This window comes from Acanthochromis polyacanthus, chromosome 5 (assembly GCF_021347895.1).
Source record: "Acanthochromis polyacanthus isolate Apoly-LR-REF ecotype Palm Island chromosome 5, KAUST_Apoly_ChrSc, whole genome shotgun sequence".
In the NCBI taxonomy this organism is placed as follows: Eukaryota; Metazoa; Chordata; class Actinopteri; family Pomacentridae; genus Acanthochromis; species Acanthochromis polyacanthus.
The window spans coordinates 9,580,088-9,601,576 of NC_067117.1; the positions used below are offsets into that span (position 1 = coordinate 9,580,088).

The 21,489-nt window shown below is 40.3% G+C and overlaps 1 protein-coding gene across 1 annotated transcript in view; it reads left to right on the forward strand.

Moving 5' to 3' along the window:
* The window catches only part of atg7 (ATG7 autophagy related 7 homolog (S. cerevisiae)), a 71,407-nt gene extending 50,410 nt beyond the window's left edge, over positions 1–20,997 (forward strand). The window contains 1 exon segment of the mRNA XM_051948185.1: positions 19,818–20,997. Within this exon segment, the coding sequence (XP_051804145.1) occupies positions 19,818–19,850 (33 nt within the window). The 3' untranslated portion in view covers positions 19,851–20,997.
* Positions 20,998–21,489: the final 492 nt, after the last annotated feature.

Below are 21,489 nucleotides of genomic sequence, written 5' to 3' on the forward strand. Positions count from 1 at the left end.
CAAAAGATTGCCTTGAGTGTGGTTTGCTAGGCACTTTGCCTTCTTTTCTCTTGTGAACTGTGTGTGTGTGTGTGTGTGTGTGTGTGTGTGTGTGTGTGTGTGTGTGTGTGTGTGTGTGTGTGTGTGTGTGTGTGTGTGTGTGTGTGTGTGTGTGTGTGTGTGTGTGTGTGTGTGTGTGTGTGTGTGTGTGTGTGTGTGTGTGTGTGTGTGTGTGTGTGTGTGTGTGTGTGTGTGTGTGTGTTAGGGCTTGTTGCTTCCTAAAGATTGGTTATCTCGAAGCATGTTTGATCTCCCTTTGAAAACTGACATCTTTTAAAAATAACGGAGGCAGAAAAAAAAGCTGCTCTGATTTCATCATTATTATTATTCTAAAGGCTGTTTGATGCGTATGGATGTGTGCGAGGCTGTCTGAATGTGTTTGCATGCCTATGTGCGTGCCTGTGTCTGTGCATGTGCCCGTGGGGCCCTGCTAGTGTGTGATTGCTGCTCTGACCACACGTCAGTTGGCTTTGACTCATAGTTCTAATTAAACCTAGGGCAGGTCTGGACTGGCTGCACACAAACATACACTCTGCCTCTGAAGTTGATCTGTTATTGCCATTTGGTTAGTTGCAGGCTCAGAACGGTTCATTAGGTAGGGTTAGAGCATATAGTGGTTGTGCACCCACACGCACATGCTAATGCCTTGTCAGAACAACTAAACTAAACGGCGCTTTCAAACTAGTTAAGGATTATTTAATATTTTACTGCAATTGTGACACAAAACATAGTGTCACCCTTATTACGGCCCTAGCTAAACTGAGAAAAAACATTTACATCTATTACCATTTGTATATAACTCGCAAAAGTTTTGTTTCAGAAGTACATGCCTGCCATAGGTTTCAGTATGTAACTAATTTTGTCTCATTTTGATGTGTTTTTTTTAAAAGAATGATAAAGCTGTGATATTATGAAACGCTTCTATGACTCACTAATGTGTTGATAGCCTCTGTTGTACAGGAAATGTGTCAGAGGGAAATGGGGACCAGGGAGGGGGAGATTCACAGGGAGAGTGGAAGAGGGAAGGGAAGTGGGAGATGGGGAGTGACAGATTAAGTGAGAGAATAAACAGAAAAGTAGACCAAGGCAAATGGAAAAAAAGAGAATAGTCAAAAGTTTTACAGCAAAGAGGATTCGGGAGAAAGAACATGTCAGTTGTTTGATTTTTTTTTTTTTTAAAGAAGTTTAAGTGCTGCACTTAAAAGACAAAAGAGTTTGATTTGAAGAAAATAGGTGAACAGTTAAAGGAAAGACAGATAAACACGGTTCCTAGAAAGCCTAGAAAATTCTGGTAATGTGAAATCAAAATGGCAAACTTTCTGTGAAAATTTAAGGACATGGACGAGAAGTTGTCCTGAAAACGAGGGCGAGCAGTCTGTCAGTGTCTCAGGAGAAACAACAGGACCCAGCTGCTGCTCCACAGGCCACCACACCCAGCCGAGAGAGACTCTCGTTTGTTGTTGTAGCTGGCCTTTACGAGTGAGAGAAAAGAGAGAGAAAGGGGAGGTGGGGGTGGTGGCAGTGGTGTCTGACCGACTTAAAGCAATGACTATAAAAAGCAGGGAAGAGGAGTAAATGTCCAGCATTCATTAGCTAATGATATAAATAGGGAAAAAGACAAGAGGATGCTGCATCATTTCCTGGTTTTTGCCATTTCTCTGTTGTGAGATTTGGGTCCAAAATTTATCTAGGCTGAGTGTTGAGAATGCCAGTGCTTTGTTTGATTACCCTACGACTCAGGAGTTTACGAAAACATAGCCAGAGGACGTGACCTCAGCTGGGACCTGGACACTAACTCAGTTCCCACCGAGAGCTCCTCTAAGCCACCTCTTTTCCCTTTTTAACCAGTTTCAGACCAGTTTCACTTCCAGCCATGTTGCGCTGCACTTTCCCTCTGATGTTCTTTTCCCATCTTCAACCTTTTGCCCTTCTCAGGCGTCATCTTCCCTTTCCTATGCCGTTCACCCTTTCCCTTGTGTCACGCGCTTGCCTTCCTTCTGCCTACAAAATGTAAAAGTTGCTTTTTTTAATGGCCTTTTTAGTCTGTCAACTTGTGTCTCTGTCGCTTGTATCTATCATAGAAGACACTGCTGTCATGTCACAAAATTAAAAGCTCAAGTTCAACCCTTTCTCAGCTGATGAATCACATTTGCCCATCGCGACGGCTTAGCCAAGCTGATAGCGTTTTAATTTATAGTACAATAAATACCAAGTATGTGCTTGGTAATTATGTTTAACGAAGAATCATGATGAACTATTTTGTCGAGTTCAGACGTAAGCGGATACAACATGCGTGTTATGTACAACCTGCCATACAGGTATGTGCAGCAGTGCGAGTTAAAGGGGAACTCCACCAACTTTACACATCAAAGTGTGATTACCAGTGTTGGGGAGGGCGACTGCAGTACTGAGAAGAGCCTTCGGGGATGAAGAGAAAGCTGTGTGAAGTCTGGAAAACTGCCTCAAGCAGTGGCACATGAGTCAGCGTCAGGTGGGTCTGAAGGTGTTAGAACAAAAGAGTTAGAAGTGAGAAGTGAAGATAACAGGGTGCTGTTGCCCATCTCAGTCAAGTTGCTTCATGGGTAATGTGGGGGCCGAGCTTTGGCAATGAAAACGAATGTAGGAAAATAAACAGTCAGTGATGATCTGTTGGAAACATGTCTGACAGTGTTAAGGTGCAGTGCTAAATTGGTGGAATTATCCTTTAAATCTGCTGGCCAATAAGTTTGATTGTTTTCTTACTGTCAAGAAGACAAAAGTCAACAGTAACCTCAATCTAGGAACCAGTATTGTCTGCTAACGCTTGATACAGATTACTTGTCTGTGCCATAGAACTCCATGGATGGCTAAATGCTATTAAAAATACCCAAATGATTTATTTATATAGTGTCAATTCACAGCTCAAGGCATTTCACATAGTAAAACGAGCAGACCTGACTATATTATATAATAGAGAAACCCAGCAAATCCATAGATTCCCTTTTAGGCAAGCTCTTTTGCAATAGTGGGAAGAAAAAAACTCCCCTTTCACCTTGTGTATATTCAGCTCACAGGGGGCAGTCATCTGCTTCAACCAGTTGGAGAAAGTGTAAAAGGTGGATTAGAGTCAGACAAACAACGAATAAGTGAACAATAAACACTGGAAAGCTGGTAAGGCCAGTAGCTGCAAATCAGAAATGTGTAGCTTCGGAGCCACGGATGCCTGCAGAGAGGACAAAACCCAAACATCAGGAGAGAGAAGACACAAAGTTATTGTGCATCCAATGGAGAGACAACAATATGGGAAAATATAATAATCTCTCTCATGCCAGTTCCTGTGACCTCTCTGGCTACAGCATTTGAAGTTTTTCAGAGAGCTATTGGGACATCCTGATAATCAGGAATTATAGTAGTCCCGCCCAGAAGTGACAAATGCAAAGGCTGGTTTTTCAGTGTCACTGTCAGATAGGATGTTCCTGATTTGGACAACATTTGGCAGGTGAAAAAAGGTCATCCAGTGACCAGATGACACCTTCTCTCATTACAATGTCCATTCATTCTCATATATTTGGAGTAAGTCCAAACGCACGCCATCCCACTGCTGTGAATACTCACAGAGCACAAAATATGTATTAATCCACTGCTGGAAAACAGTCTCCAGCAACTGTTTACTCCAGTTTGAGTACCATTTGCTAAAAAATACAATGGCCATCTGTTAAACTAATGACTTTTTAATGAAAGTGTATTTTTAGACCCGTTTTTCCCATGTGCTCAGGTTTTAGAGCCACACACAGGGTAGAAAATTTCAAAAATATTGAGAGATTTGCTATTGCATAAGTTGTTTTGGACTTCCCATGGGATTGTTTTTGGACAATTGTAAAAAATAATAACAGCAGCTGTGTTCCAAACGATGATGCTGTTTTTCAGAGTCTTGGGTCAGAATTGTATTAGCATTTTTATTAGCACTAAATGAGTGTAGTCTGACTTCCCAACTACATTAATACTGCTTTATGAAATACCAAATTAATTACCTGTACTCTGGTACTGGATTGGGTTTAAAGGAGGAAGAAATTCAGTATTTTTTGTTTTTATTTCAATTCAGACTGTCAAGGTTTATGTGGAAGCTGCTACACTACTCCCACAAGTACAGGTTGTAGAGTCAATGTAGAATCAGGCTCACTTCATGATTCACATAACGTCATTGCTTTTGGCTTTAGCACAATATGTGGGTGTGTGGGTCGGTTTTTTATCTAACCCATTGCTCCGGACATGTGTTACAGAGAGGGCAAGTTAAGTTAGCAGGTTCCGCTCCTTTTCCTGTCTCCACCCGTCCCTTTTTCCTCTTCCTGCCTCCAGTCTCACAGAATAGAACGTGTACTAATGCACACACAATAACACACGGTGCTCACTGTGTTCCCCCTTGAGAGCTGCAGGCCTGGAACAATGAGGACACCAGAGAGAACACAGAGGATAGCTGCAGGAAATGGAAGAGCACAAAATGATCATTTCAAATTCAGGGAAGGGGGGAAGCTACCTAAAACTGAGTGATCTCAGTCCAGACATTCGGCAGCAGAGGGAGGCATAAAAAGTGAAGGAAGTTTTCTGGCGTTAGTTTTAGTCGACGTAGAGAGGACAGTGAGGTGCCATGTGGCTGCTGCATTACGTGGAGTTTGTAATATATCGAGGCTTTCACTTGTTCACTCCAAAAATCAGAGGCAGGAAGAGGAGCATAAAACTAATAGTGTCTAAAATAAGCACAAGGGGTTCTCGGTTTACCATTGACCTGTGGTGTTTTATCGATACGTCAGAACTGGTTACAAGGAACTAGTTGGCGAGTGGAGCAGATGACATTTGCTAACTTTTTGCCCTTCATTGTACTTCCCAAGCGTAAGTCAGAGTCTTCTGATACAGTGCTTACAAGAAAAGGAAAACCGTCTCCATGGAAGTGAAATTAGATATAATAAAATACTCGGAACAGGGCGAAACCCTGACAAGCATCAGTCACGTTGTAGAAACAGTGCAACATATTGTAGCGACCCTTTATGATGAATGAGTGAGACTTTATCTCCTTCTCTGGTCGTTTATTGACCTTCACCTAGGCTGCTGTGGACCATAGCCAACGCCAAAATAACTACAAAACCCCTATAACTTAGCTGCAGAATTGGCCGTTGTTCCCAGCTCTCTCTCGCTCGACACACACTACTGCTGACTCTGAGTCAATTAGAGGTGACTAAACACGACATGTTCACTGGCATTAGCTAAATGTTGAACTGAATGATAAACATTGAAACCCCAACATCAGTCCATAACAATATTCTGTTGTCTGATTGTAAAACGACAGATACATGCATGAAACTCATTGGTATTCATGGCTTTTCCGAAGAACTGATTGATATCGTGATGCACGTAACGGCTTTTCGTCGGAGGTCTGACTTAGAGTGGAAATCGACTTGCATAGATCTGTAGGAATGGAACTCTGACGCAAATCGAGGACCCCCATGCACTGTTCCTCAAGGATAACACACATTAATAACCCATTATATAGTAGCTGCACTTTGAGATGCTCAAAGTTTTCTCCTGTCTGGGGCAAATTTTGAGTATTTCGCAAAATTTCAAGCTTTTGATTTCCATATTAGTCCATGAACATGAGAATTCAGTTGTGATAATCATTTTCTGTGTCTGTCTTCAGTATCTGCCCCATTCTAAATGGCCAGACATATAAAAAGTCTCTGTGGAAAGAGCTGTTTTGTGTGGGATGTCTCCGTTTTTTAGGTTTGAACAATCCTAACGTCTCTTCCCAGTTTTAAGAAACTACATCTACTTCCAAATCGGACACACCTACAGCCTCAAATCTGGATCAGACAGCCGCCCCAACATCTTATATCCACCAAGGCATCTGGAACTACTTTATCAAATGAGTGTTTTTACTGCCAAGCAATATTAGCCAAAGCTCTGGTTATTGTGTGGACTTGTATATGCTGCCTGGAGACATCGCTTTATTAAACAGAAGGCATTAGGAGCTTTAGAGTCCTCCAGTAGTGTGTTTTCACTGTGGCTGTGGGTAGCCTCAAGTGGTAATGAGTAGAAAATAAAGACTGAGAAGGCAGTGTACAAAGAACAACCACAGAGAGTCACGATGGGAAGATTGTACTCTCAGTAAAGTTGATTTTTTTTTTGGTTGTAGAACAAAGCTTACTGTTTCTTAATGTGACTTTGACGTTATTGCAACATAAGTTCTCACATAGCAAAGGGTTGCAGTGTTCTAACTGCCAGTATTTATAAATCTAGTTTATGTTATCATTGATATGCTTTGTTGAGCTCTGATTTACATTTTAAAGTCTGTGCTTTTTTTATACTTTGCTTATTTTACTCCATCATGCCCTGTTGTATACTTTTTGAAATACTATTTTACATGAGATTAGCTGCTTTTATCTATCTGTCTTCTCCATCGCCTGATTTGTTTTGGATTAAAGGCTCATTTTCTTTTTCGAGAACACATTTACAACTTAAATTTCAAAGAGCTTAACTCAAGGCAGCCTTACCCACTCTCAGAGGCGCAGACTGGATTCGGCAGATTTCAGTTGTTTGAATGTGCCAGCCAGAAACCTAGAGTTAAATGTCTGCACAGGACAAGTGTGAAGGTGGTAAACTTTCCCACCAATATTTTGACTTAAACGTTGTAAATGTACAGGAGCTATTATGTTTTATATACTGTTCCTTTATTTTAAACTTGGATGCAAACAAGTGACCAATTAAAGGAAAAATCTGAATATATTATTGGAAAAACAGAAAATGCGTACAGCTGCAGTTATGGTTGCACTGAAGTTATCCTAGTGGCTTGTGGTAGGCAGCACTACTTTCTTCATTTTTCATTTAATGTTTGAGTTATCTGTAAATCACAGCTAAATACTCTATTTTTGCTCTCATTCTGCTGTGTCCTACTTGGTTCTATCTCACCTTTGAGGGGAAATAAAGAGAGATTAAGGATTTTGAGACTTAGGTCATGGCCTCTTCTATTTCCCTGAATCTCCCTGACCTTTTACCCTCCACTTTAAACTGTCTCTCAACCGGTGAAACCACCACATTGCAGATTCCCGCCACATTGCGCAGGAATGTCTGAGGGGAATTCAGGAATGTAGCTGGGAATGCAGCATGCTGCAGCAACAGTTGGTGTTACGTTGGGCCGCATGAGGTCATTTTCTCTGCTGAAAGTGGGAATGCTCATGCATTCATCAGCCAGTGTCTGCACAGATTTGTTGCATGTGCACACGTGTGTGTGTGTGTTTGAGAGAGATCATTTAAGTGTGTTACTGGAAGAAGAGACTCAGACAAAACAAGGTTTAACACTCTTAATCCTAGTTGATCTTTTTTACTGGAACATGACACATTGTGTCCTCAGACCAAGATTAAGTCTGAGTATTTATTTAAGCAAATTATATTTCCAGCCTTGTTTTCCTATAAATTGTGCCAAAGTCATAATACATCAGAATAGATGGGGTACAGAATAAATAGAGGCCTTTAATAGACTTGTTGCCAGCCTGTTGTGCACACAAAGATTATTCTCTATTTTTAGGACCCAGATTGTTATGATTCTTTGTTTTCCATCAGCCAGTCCCTCAGTTCTTGATTAATGAATTTTCACCCCATCTACATCATTTTGAGTTCTGACATTCTTTTGGCTGTCTTTCATGCACAGCTACTTAAGATGTACCCACAGATTGTCAGTGATGTGAAAGTCAATGGACTGCAAAGGCCGTTTCAAAAGCTTCAGCCTGCACTTCTGCCCAGCAGGGGTTCAGTTTTATATTAAAGTTTTCTCAGTCTTCCAGATGTTTTCTTGACTTCTACGGTTCCCTAACTGACATTTCTTAATGACATTTCAGACAGTGGAAATTGCAAGCTTGAAACGCTTTGATATCTTTTTATAGCCTCCCCGTGTTTTGTAGGCATCAATTAGCTTCATTTTCAGATCCTCAGTCGGTGGCTTAGATGAGCCCTCTCCAAATAAAAGTTTGAAGAGTCAGAAAATTTATCAGCACTGCAATTATCATCAGCTGACAATTATAATGGAAATTCTTGACCTGCCTTACGAGACTTGTGGAGTCAATTAAGGTCTGATGAGCGAAGGAAGTTCTAAGACTTGAAAGATCGTGTCTTAACCCTCCTGTAGTCCTCATTTACGGGCACCAAAAAATATTGTTTCCTTGTCTGAAAAAAAATCCAAAAATTCAGCAAAAAAATTCCCCAAATTTCTGAAAATTTGCCAAAACCTTCAGAAAGAAAATTTCAATAATTCCTTAAAAGTTTCCCTTAAAAAAAATTATTTAAAAAAAAAAATCCCCCAAATGTGGCAAGAAAATTCTTGTAAATATTTTCAAAAAAATGTGTAAAAATCTTCCCAAAAAATCCTAAAAACATACAAAATTATTATATGTATCTTCAAATATCAACAAAATCCAGCGAAATCTGCTGGATTTTTTTTGTGAATGTTCTAAAGAAACATTTTTAAAATTTCTTTTTTTCCGCCCAAAAAATGTTCAAAGCTTTCCTAAAAAGGCTGAAAATGTGGACATCAGAATTTTCACTTTGAAAATATATTTTGTTTTCACATTTTCAAACTTTAAAACGGGTCAGTTTGACCCACAGGACAACGCAAGGGTTAACATCTGTTCACTGTAGGGGGTAATTTTTGTTTCCTATTCCCTCAGAAATAACCAAAATGTACGATCTTGTCCATATGTGCACACGCTTTTGCACAGAACCCTCTCTTTCAGCATACAACCTCAACGCTTATGCTTCAGGTGATGGAATATAAAAGTAGACATTTTAATAATAACCGAGAAGACGTCTGAGACACGATGTGGTATTTTAAGGCCTCACTAGAGATGGCAGTGCAAGGGCACACAGAGGATGCCAAGACCTTATGTAATTGGGTAAATCTGCTGAGCTTTGACGCCTAACACAGCTAGCATCTGCACACATACTGGGACACAAATGGACCACTGAGATTAGCTGTCTTGCGGAGCCACATGCAGTTTCCCTGACGAGCCTCCCGCATTTCTCCACCTAGCAGGCAGCACTTCCTTCCCCGGTGACAGGTGCTGCCTCAGCTGGACAGGGTGTCACAAGATGGGTGACATCTCGGGCAGCTCTGTCCTGCTGCCTGTCACTGTTAGTCTTGGTAATTAGCAGAACACCATAAAATATATGTATGTTTCGCTCTCAAAATGTCAGTGCTGCCCTTCTAGCGCAGTCAAAGGAAATGGAAGACAGTTTGGTACCTAATGCAGACCGTATGCCTGCTTCACCTTTCAGTTTCACACCAGTGAGCCATGAACATGAAGTCTTATTAGCAGGACAAAGCCAAAAAGTGCTCCTTGTCCATCTTTACTTGCAACGGTATTGTACATAAGTCTTGGAATAAAAGCAAATATCAGCATGTTTATGTGCTCAGAATAATAATGGCGATGCTAGCATGCTGAGGTTTAGCGTTCAACCATGTCTGACTTCTTAATTAGCGTGTCGGCATGCTAGCATTTACTAATTAGCACCTAACGCGCTGGGCAGCCGAGGCAGATGGGAATGTCAGTGGATTTACAGCAGCTTAGTAAGAAGCATTATACGTAATAAATATTAGACGTGTGAAAATGTTCACCTGATAATGGTGCTAGAAAAAAAAAACTCTGAGGATAATGAAAATTCACAAGAACACACGAATGCTAACCCATAAGAACGCGGTGAAAAGTCGATGAATCATCCAGGTTGTTAAAACAACGGACACTGCATCCCCAGCAGCACAGCCGTAGTGGTTCACAATCAAAGCACACACTATAAAGGCCATGGAAAAAAGTTTTTCTCTTTCTTTTTTCCAGTTGAAAGCTCAGGTTCCAGATAAAACCAGATAATTCCCTCAGCCTCCCCTCAGGTGACTGTGAACCTTATCATGTCTTTTGTACTTCAAAGTGCTGCCATTTCACAGCTGACTTCTCCTCCATACCGGAAACTGAATCCTCAGAGAGGCTACGCCCAAACTGCATTATTTATTTACGCCAACCGGCCTCAGCCCACAGCTCATTTGTTTGTGAGTGTGTGTTATTATCAGTAGGCGTGTTTGTGTGTCTTGTCATTGTGTGAGTGGTTTTGCACATATGGTTGAGTGGACATGAAAACCATTTTAGCATTATGAAGTCAGCACAAACAGACACCTGCTATTGTTGTCCATGTTTAGGTAATTTCCAGTGTGTTTTCTAGGTATTGTGATTGTTTCCATGGTGAGTGGGTTGTGGTCAGCCGGCAGAGGGGACAGCAATGACGAGGAGGAGAGAGGAAAAAGAAATATGGAAGCTTTGTGGGGAAAAGTGGAGAAAGGATCTTGTTTTGTGTGAGCAGTAAAGTTTCCGCACTCGTATATTCATCTCTTATTGGTTTTCCAACAAGTTCATATGTCCTCTGACCATAGAAATCACTGTGTGGGTCTTTTCTCCCCCCGCCTGGATGTGAAGCATGGCCTCAGGGGGGCTTATGAGAGGGATTAAAGAAGAATCACCCCCACTCATTACCATAAATCATCAAATGCTCCCTCTACTATCCTATTCCACCCCCTCCCCAGCACACACATATTAAATCATTTGTTAGGGGAAACAAGAATTTTCATGGCTGCCACCCCTTTTTGATGTTTGAACTGTCTGCCCTGGGCTGGTGGATTGGTCAGATCAATTAACAAAGCTTGGGGCTTCTGCAGCTTCCAAGGCTAAGACGGCAAATCTTAAGTGTTCCTTAGATGAAATCCCTGCTGTATTAGTCTAACACATCATCATGCATCTATGTTTAACAACAACAATTAGCATCTGCATTGTTTCTTGGAAATTATTAATCCTGAGTAACTAAAGAAACAACTCTCAACCTGCAATTTGTGATATTAAGAATGCACAGTTTCGATCTTTTAATTCAGTAAAGTGTTGAATCAATCCCCTGTAAGACATTTATTAGTATATGTACTGTAAATGTGATTACAAATGTGCCCATTGATCTAATGAATAAGCAACTAAACACACTTTAGATACCGGCATAAAAACCAATAGAAATTAAATGCCCCAACTTCAACTTTGGTCATTGGTTGCTTTATAAAGAGGCAGCAGAATTCTCCCATAAATAATGATGAGAAAATGTCAAGCCTCTCCTGGCTTCAGTCATCTTCAATTAGGACTACAACTGCAAAATAAGTTTAAAAAAAAAAAACACTGGCTGGAGCCAGATTTTCATTCTTTAATTCTCTGAACCACAAAACACATCAGGGAGTTTGAAAGACATGTTGTAACCAAACTTACATCATTTATCAGCCAGATACTGTAAACACACAGAGAGAATGTTCGGATTTTGAACTTTTCAACGATTGTTGAACTACTCATCTGTCAGGTCAGGAAACTCTCTAACCAGAGCCTGTAAAAACAAAAAAATATATATATTCTCTTGAGTGCCACCGTGAAGTCATAAGTGACTCAGCTGTGACCAACATTCATGTGACAAAAATTCTGTGACTTTTTGACTGAACTGCAGGTTGTGTTTACACAGAGCAGATAGGAGGAAAATCCATCCATCCATCCATCCTCTATACACCGCTTTATCCTCACTAGGGTCGCGGGGGGTGCTGTAGCCTATCTCAGCTGACTCGGGCGAAGGCAGGGGACACCCTGGACAGGTCGTAGGAGGAAAATATTGAGGCCAATTAAAATATAGATAGACATCATTTTTTCTCCAGTGGGCAAAAATTAAATGCCCCAGGAGTGAATAACATCTCAACACCAATATGTCATCAATGTCAAAGAATGTGGAGATTGAGTTCCTACTAATTTTATAAATTTGTACACGAAAGCAGTTTTCAACTCACTACCTGGCATTAAGTGCAAAATTGTCCCTGAGTATTGTGGCTATTCAAACTCTTTGTTACAATGTCCATCTGGTGTTTTTTGTATGCTGAAAGACACATCATTAGTAAACAAAAAAGCAGTCATAGCCACAGCCAAGCATTTCCACTTTGAAACTGCAGCGTCTCAAAAACACAGACTCAGATCACAGAGTTTCATACATAGCAAACCTAAGAAACCATTTCCAGCTGTCCACATTAGTTTATTTTGTCCAGATTATATAATATTTGGGCTGATCCCATATTACAGCGTTATGTAGCACAGAAATTTAACAGTGTGTGAGCCGAGTCATGGGTGAGCTGGTGTGCTCCAACTGCAGCAAGGACAGAGAGGTGAGGACTTTGTTATAGAAAAAAACTTTGTAATATATAGCTTTGATACACAGAGATTAGTTTTTAGGAGTTTGATCAACCTGAACAGAGAGGGACTTTATCAAGCATTTACTTAAAGCCATTAAGCTAATAAACAGGAAAGTAAACATTTCCATGTCTGACAAAATTGCTTTAAGTTGCATCATTTCTTCATTAAACTACACTCTACACTCTGTGGAATGACACAAATCACTTTCTTTAGCTTCTTAAAAACTCACAAACCTCCCAAGATTACAAGGATGAAACAGAAGTTCAGTTCGACTGGATTTCCTAACTTTTCCTCCTCCACCAGGAACACACAGTCCCTGTTGTATCCAGCAGCCATAAACCACATCACTCTGTGTGGTCCTCTAATTGCATATCAGATGGAGCCAGTCTCCATGATGAAAGCTTGACTTTGCGCTTTGTGCTTTGGTGTCAGTTCTAATATGTAAAGCAGATGTGTGTTTAATAGCAAAGCCCATCAGTGGCTGTGTAGTATTGCCTGGCTGAATGGCTTTAGATGCTGGAGTCCCACTGGGGCCACCCGCACTTAGGATGTATTCCTGTAAGTAGGTCCGCTATTCAGAGTCCTAATCCTGAGCCATCTGCTTGAAAATAGTCATGCCCATGAAATCGGTGATCTGAAGAGTTGCTTCTTCATAAACTGCAAATACTGTGCTTCTGGCATTGCATTTCTATAAGCATTGCTTTGACCCGAGCCTGCGGAGTGGTAAATAGTGCTAAAGACCCCCATGCTGAGGCTGGTTGTTGTATTTGTGGGGGAGCAGTAATCAGCAGCAGCAGAGAGTTGGCTTTGGTTCTGCCAACGTTGGCCTCCAGCTAAAACCTCCTCTATCAGATCAGATCCCAGCCTTGTTTCAACAACTAGCCTGGATTATACTTGTCATATCAGCCGGAGTCCAACTGATTACAAACACATTCACACAATGATTACATGCAGCTTACTGCTGGACTTTATGAAACATCCAACAAACCCGTTTTTTTCAACCTGCACTGACTCAAGGTCTTGAAGTGATAAGGCTGCTTCAAAGTTAAAGATGCGTCGTCGATTGTGTTCCTGCCAATCCCTTTGAGGTGCTGTCATGGTGTGTTGGTGTGTGTCGTGGGGAGGTCAGCGAGTCAGAAAATATATAATGCAAGCTAGAGCTGCATCTACCAGTAGTTTCACTGTTGATTAGCTTTGTGATTTTTCTGATTCATTTAGTCTCTGAATTCAGTTTCCCAAAAGCCAAGGTCACATTCACATTGACTGCTAAGTCCTGCTGCCCATAGTTACTGTTGCTATGACGTACAAGATTTCTGTTCTCACACAGCAATGCCGTTTACAGTGATAACAGTAACAGACTTAGCACTGTGTCCTATATTTCAGACAGAGGTAGCTGACCATTAGTAGGCCTCTTTTTTTAGCTGCCATTGAGTTTTGTTTTTTCATGAATAGACACCATCAGATGTTGTCTATCAATTAAACCAGCATAACCTCCATGGATTTATTGAAAACACCATCTTCAGCTGACTTCTTAATGTTTCCATTTCAAAAGAGGAACACTGGATGGTCACACAGAAGACAAAGCTGCATGTCTCTTGCAATAGATAAAATGAAAATTTAAAAAAAATAGCACGCTCACCCACTGGTGATTGATGTGGAAGACTTCAGGAAATCTAAGTTCATTTTAGGGTCACCCTGTGCAACAACTTTGCTGATATATTCGGTACAAACAAGACAAAAGTTTGGTTTATGCTCCAATGCTAATGTTCCAAACATCCAAAGGTTGACAGGTTGTTAAGCTGTGATTGGACAATGACTGTTTCGAGGAACAGTAAATGTCAACAACAGATAAACAATGACATATAAAAGCAGCAAATCCTTAAACTCTAAAGAATAGGAAAGTTCTCAATGACGTATTGTTTCTGCACTCATTTAGATTTGTTGATTTTCATTGGCATGCAGACCCATTTTATTCATTGCCTTGGAATAAAAGGACTTAGTGAAATCAATAAGCTCCCTAATTGGACAGAGCTGATTTATTTTGATCTTGGCTTCTCAGAAATCTGCTTATGCGTTGCAGCAACAGAGGCAAACGGTTGAGAAACATCCCAAGTATTCAGCCGTTCCTGAAAGAGTGTAGTAAAGTTGTTGGCCTCAGTGCGCTGGAACCATTCATGTTACATAAGGTTTCTCCCCTCCTTCACATCTCCCCCCCGTTCACCCCCCACATCCACCCCCTTTCCATTTTGCACAAAAGATTTCACACAGACACACACACACACACACGCCATCAGTGCAGCATGGCAGCTGTCCAGAAAGGGGCTCCAGTGTCGCTCCGTTTCAAAGGCCTCTTTGCTTGCTGTCCTTTTGATGGCTGCTCCCCAACAGCAGTGGAGCAGAAATGCAGAACGTCCAGCTTTGATATGAATTTGTCCCTGATTCTCCACACTGCCCTGAAACTACTCTCAGTTATTGAAGAAAAAAAAAAAGCCTCCTGAAGACGAGAGACGCAGCACCAGAACAAGGCTGAAGTTTGAGTGTGTACACAGTAGACTGTTATAAAGCTTAGCCTGCTGCAGAACAACTTAGACCACTTCTTTTACTGGCACGAATCACTTTTGGCCACTCGAGCCCCCAACCCTCTTCCTCTGAACCGCTACCTCCCTGTTGACGCAGGTATGTCAAAAAGCAAAAGCAGCACTGAAATGTCCCCGCTGAAATAGATTCAGTTGGACGGTGGAAAAAATCAAATGGAAGAATGTGGCTCAGAGGAAACTTTAATTCAATGTTTTCATTTTTAACCGTTGATCGCAGTGTCCCATTTTTCGCTGTTGTTGTGTTAGCACTGCAGTTTGAAGTCCTGCACCTTTTATGGAAACAGCACCATCATGACTAGAAGTGGAGCAAACTGAGAAATATCTTTGGTGCAGTTTCACAATATTAGTGTCCGAGATTAAAAAAAAAAAAAACGAACAAAGAAAAAGAAATTGAGAGGTGAATTTCTTGATTATTTGCATTTTTCCAAAGCAGTACTGGAAAAAAAGCCGGCTCTACATACTATAGATATTTTACCACCTACATTTTGTTTCTATACTTAATGGATGAATGGTTTATTTAAGTGACAAGAATTACAGTAAAATAATTCTATTCATGACTTGCATCTGAGTCTGGAATGACTTGAATTTTTCTTTTTTTACAGAATCTGGCTACAGCGAATGGTTATTATTTATCAGGTTTTTAATTGAGACACCTAGAATAAATGGGTTTTTTAAATTAAATATCACAATTTTAAGCTTAGATTTGTGAGTAGTTCTGCCTCTGATACATGGTGTCATTTTGGATTGGGTTATGATGTTCTGCATATTTACAACTGGTTTATTATGCTTATTTAAGATCGGAATATTCTCCTTAGGAATTGCATCCTTTAGGCCTTAAGGAGCTTAAGGATAGAACATTGACATGGACATTTTGGAATTAGTATTAAATACCACTGTAAGTACAGTTCTTTATTATATGTGTCTCTTTGTCTGAGGGTAAAGTGAGCAAATCAGAGCTAATCTCATGTTTGTGTGTTAAGAGCTGGAGACAAAATGTGGTAAGCCGAGCTTAACTTGTAGGAAACAGGAGGAAACCACTGGCTTGACTCCGTCCGAAGTACAAAAGAAACATTTCTACCAGTGCCTTCATACCTCATTACGTAACATGTTGTGTCTGGTTTGGTTTATCCTTAAACAGAAAGTCAAAATTCGCATTTGATGGCAGTTGCATTCTGTATTAATTCCTCGGTGAATAACAGTTATCAGGGTGGCCGATCTCCTGGGGCAGAATCAAGATTCACAAGTTCTCCCCACAGATTAAGTTGAACTCAGATGATCATGTGATGAGTTGTGCATATGGCTGCCTGAATACAAAACCTGTCAACTCACAAATTGCTTCATCCTGTTTTCTTGTTTTATTCCAAAAATTCTGACTGGCTGGGTAGAGGTGAACCCTATCTCTGCTGCTTTGATGCTTCCTACAGGATGTTGGTTTGCTCTGTTCTTCATGCGGCCAAGCTTTTGTTTACAAAAGAAGTTTCATCTCCAGCATATGAAGTGTCCCAGGCGTCGTGACATAGTTGATGTTGAGAAAGGAAGTTTGGGCAGGCCTGTTATTTATTTATGTAACGATGCAGATCATATGCTAAATTTGGGTTGTCTCTCGTAGAAGATGATCAGGCTGTACACTTCTACCGTCAAAGAGTCTTTTAGTTCAGAGGCCTGAAGGATAAACACTTCCAGATATATTTTCAGCACAGAAGTTCTCCTGAAACCACAAGCTGCAGTTTATTTTTTCCTTTTCTGTTTCTTTACAGGTTAAACAAATAAGATGGAATGTTACAATGAACCTTTAGAGATATCTTTTAGAGCCTGACTGAGGCCGTCTGTTTCCCCAGTTCCAAATGCTATGCTAGGCTATGCCTCTTTACTTCAGGCCAATTCAAGGCTGACATATGACCACATTGCCCGTCATATTAAACACAGGAAAACACGGGGCTGCCATAGATAGTTCTGGAAGGCTGGGTATGACTTTTATACATGGGAGATAGCATCTAAGTACAGATTGGACGGACAGCACAGGATTTCTGGAGAACTTAGAACTTCCCACTGTGTTTGGGCTCCATTGATGGAAGGCTTGTGCAAATCAAAGCACCTCAAAAGTCTGGAAGGAACTACTTCAATTACAGCTCTTAGAGATGGAGCATCTCCTCGTCCAGTTTTTCCATAACGAGCATTTGTTTTAGGCATCATTTGTTTTCCTGGAGTCAGCATGTCTGCAGTGCGAACACTTTGTGAGCTGTATGCAGACATCCCAAAAGCCCTTGCGGACGCTGGCCTTTACTCAGTGAACTAACATTCTTATTTCACTTTACTTAGCAAATTTATTTTTCATTTCTAGCTTGTCCTTCAACAACAACAGTTAAATAGTACTGTATTGTTTTAATCGATAATTAAATGTACCATTGTCCAACTTCCTTATGATATTTTTCATTTATTTTTTAATTTTTTTGTGCAGAAATAGCCTTGTTCGTTTTCAGACGTCATACTACCAAAGTAGAAGTCCTTCAGCTGCACTTCTCAGGCACCTTTTTTCAAATTTCAGTTCAGGTGTTTAGTCAAAATGCATCGGTGAAGATTTTGGTCCACAGTTTTGTTCCCGTTTCTGTGAAAGATGTTTTCCCATGATCATCCCAGAGCACAATCTCTGTCAGTCTCTGTTTTAATGAGGCTGACGTGCAGTGAGGTTAGTTCCTGTTTGCGTTTGATTAATGTGTTCCACTGATTGTTTCACATGAACCTGCCAAATGTGGATCTGCAGTATATTTACCTCAGAGTTTCTGTGTGTGCAGTCGAGGACATATTTTGAACCCAAGTGACAGAAACATTACTGCCTTAACCCTGCTCCATGTTCTGTTCCTTTGGAGTCATTTACCCTCAGCATACAGCACTTACTACAACAATGTGTGTAATTAAAGCTTCTTAAAGCAAATGTAAACAAAATATTTCAATATTTAGGAAGAAAAATCAGATATTTTGTAGATCTGTTATTTGGCGATTGTTTTCTCAGTGAGTTTCCTGGAAAAATATCATTTGTCATCCTCTATAACTGTTAAATTGCTTTTGTATGCACACTTACAAGTTCAACCTTGTAAACTTGATAATTGGATTAGCAGTTTTATACTTAATGGTCACTTTGGTTCAGGGCTGATTCTGTTATTTCATAAGTTGATCATCCAAACAAGACTGTTTTAATATGAAACTGTTCTGATAATTGCTGATAATTGCTCATGCAAGTCAATTATTGAGTATAAATGCCAAACACTGTCTGGCACAAGGTCCCCAAATATGACAGCTGGCTGAATTTTCTCTCTATTTATCATTGTTAATTGAATATCTTGTTTTTGGAAGGCTGGGAAAAACAAAACACTTGAAACCTTCACCTTGGGCCTTTCAAAAAAAGGAGGGAAATGTCCCTATTTTTTGATATTTCATAGTCCAAAAAAGAAAAACAACACCTGAGAAAACAAGTGCATATTAATCCATAATTAAAATAAACACAACTTTGGATGTTTGTTTTGTTGGGTTGTGCATTCACTCTCTACCTCTCCATAGACTTTTAGCCCAAACCTCTGGCAGCGTATTTGGTTTCTAGTTGCTGCTCTGAACGTCACATTTCTGCTCTTTGAGTTGTGAAGCAGTTCATTCAGAGGAATGCAGCGTGTATGTGTCAAAATTGTGTGTGTGTGCGTGCAGAGCCATGTGTGTGTGTCACATTCCAGACAGCGTTAGAGGTATGTGAATTACGTCTTACGGAGGGAGAATGTGAAGAATCTGCTGCCATGAAAAGACTGCCCTTGTTTACTGACACACTGTCGCAAAGGAGGTTCGTGCGTGCATGCGTGTGTGTAGCAGTGATCGTGAGTGATTGTTTTCAAAGCTGTTATACACTTGGTGCATGTGGCAGAGAGCTGCAGGCCTTTTGTCTCCATTGGTGTTTTAAACTATATCAAACATTGGTAAAGTCTCTTCAGTCTGTGTAGTGTAGTTCAGCTAGAACACAGTCACAGTCCTGTTGCTCTGTAATATTCGGTGCTTTGGGTTTTATACTGGATAATTCTTGCCTCCTTTCAATGTCTGTCTGCATAGATCTTTAAGTAAAGCCAACTGTGTCAAAACAACTTTAAACAGAGCTCTTATTGTCTCCATGGCTCGGTGCATTGTGCAGAGAAATGCAAAAACTACACACAGTACCGCACAAAGATTTCAGTCTGTTGATGCCTTTTGTCTCACAAACAAACACACTCTGACTGATTCCATGATGTTCAAATCAGGACTTTATGGAAGCCAGACCATCTCTAGCAGCTAACAGGACTGTATGTTTGGGATCAAGATGCAGAATCAATTTGGGATCAATCAGATGGTGTATCTGACATGATATGATCAATCTGGTGTTCCGACCATGATTGTCACTAACCAGCTGTCATGTCAGAGTTTTGCAACAAGGGGAAAAAGTTGTGAAAAATGTGAAACTGCAGCTCGATCGTGGAATAAGTTCACTTTCAAGGCTTTCTGTAGAGTTGTAAAGTACAGAGAAGTTCTGTAGTGTGCTTTCAGATGGAATGAAGAAAATGCCAAATGTGGTTGTCAGCAAAACGCGACTGAATATATCTTGCTATTGTTGTTTTGTCAGGAAGCCCTGAAGACCCTATAGGTACAATATCTTGTGGTGAGAGCACTGAAAATATCCGTAACTTTGGTATGTTAACAAGAAAAGTCCTCTGGGCCGCTGTGAAGTCTGTTATGTCAGATGTTTTTATCCACCTACTTGAGCAAACTCAGCTGAAGCCTGTTCTGAAGCCCTCAAACACTCTTTGGTCAAACCGACATTGCTGTTGTTTTGGAGACTTAATCATGACTACAGTTTGAATTCTTAAAGTATTTCAATTTTTGTCTCTTTCTGTGTTTTTCTCATCAGATTTGGGACATGAGTGACGATGAGAGCATCTGAAGGAGTGCAGTAGCAAACTGAGCCACCAAAGGACTCAACACTCCGATCCACGGTTCTCTCTTGGTTTCTTTTGTTTTTTTAAATGAATGTCACATTTACAAAAGAGTGTTTGTTCACATAAACAAGATTAAACACATTGCAAAAACTCTTTAGAAAAGGAGCAGTAGAGATCCTAATAGACCTTTAAGAAATGAGCAGTAATTAAATAAAATGAAACAGTGAAAAAATGAAATTTCTTTTACCGCTAAAATATTCTGTGAATGTTTCTCATTGTTACAGGAGCAGAGCTCGAACGAGTATTTTTTTTATTACGTGTATAAAAAGTGTTTACAGGAGAATGTACCTTGTATTACCTGATGATGTGTAACTAGTCGCACTGTAATCCCTTAAATCACAACCAAACTGTCTATGTTTGTCCAAACAGGCTTTTATTTTTTAGGTCCAAAAACCTTGAAGAAGCCTCACTCAGTGGTCACAGGTTTAATGCCCCCCCACAGTCTCTCCATCAACACATTTAATGTGGTCACTGAAGAGTCCTTTGGCAAGATGTGGACAACATCTGCTCGCATATTCAGTTTGGAAAAGAGCTTCAGATAAGTTACGAAAACACAAAAAACACTGTTGAAAACTCAGCAAATCCATCCATCTTCTTGTGTGTTTACTGGAGACTGCGATACATACAGTACAGCTGATGCTAAAAGCAGGTTCGTTGCTTCGGAAACCTGCACAGATGTTCCTGTACCGTTCCTGAAATGACTCCCAGGTTCTGGAGACAACCTGGAAATGAACCAAAAGAGCTGAACGAGAAACTGCACATCTCGGTTGGCTGGTTTGTGTTGACGCATGCATGTGTTTGTGCAATGTGTGTTCCTTTTCTTACTCCAGTGTGTCTGATCTGACAACGTGTTCCACATTTTCAGTGTAAAGTTCAACAATCACTTGGATGTTAATGGAAGAGAATTAACTGCAATGTGGAAATAGATTGGAGATTTTCTCCACAATTTGAGATAAAAGCTAAAATATAAAAGTGCAAAATCTTAAACCCTATTAATCAGATTTTATTGTCATAATTTACACTGTTGAGTTAATCCTCTTCTATATGTCTGAAACCAGAAACTGGAATAAAATTCAATTATTTCTCTGTTTACATGTTGGGAGCATTTTATCACTTTTCTCAGCAGGTGGAATTATGGGTAATGTAGTTCCAGTTGCAGTTAGTCATGGCAGTGAACCAGCAGCTACAGAAGCAAGACAATACTTCTGTGCTTTCTCCTTTCTGATGTCAAAATGTCTGCAGTGGAAACACCACCACTGGCATTTTTCTTTCTTGTCTTTGTCTAAGTTTTGTGATTAACTCCTAAGTTTAGGGAAAGTTCGAACAAAAGAGGACAGTTCAGAAAAGACTTGAGAATGAGCTTATTTTGAACAAACATCTCAGACTTTCTGAGCTTCAGCACCTCTAGCAAGATATTTGAACAACAAGCAACTCAAAAGATCCAGAAGTTGCAGAGTTAGCTTTTGTGAGCCAAAGAACATGTGGGACGCTAACCTAGCAAACATTTCAGACTTTTCTCTGTGAATTCTGAGAAATAATTTCCTATTTAATGACAGGGCTACACATCTGAACTCAATCTCATTT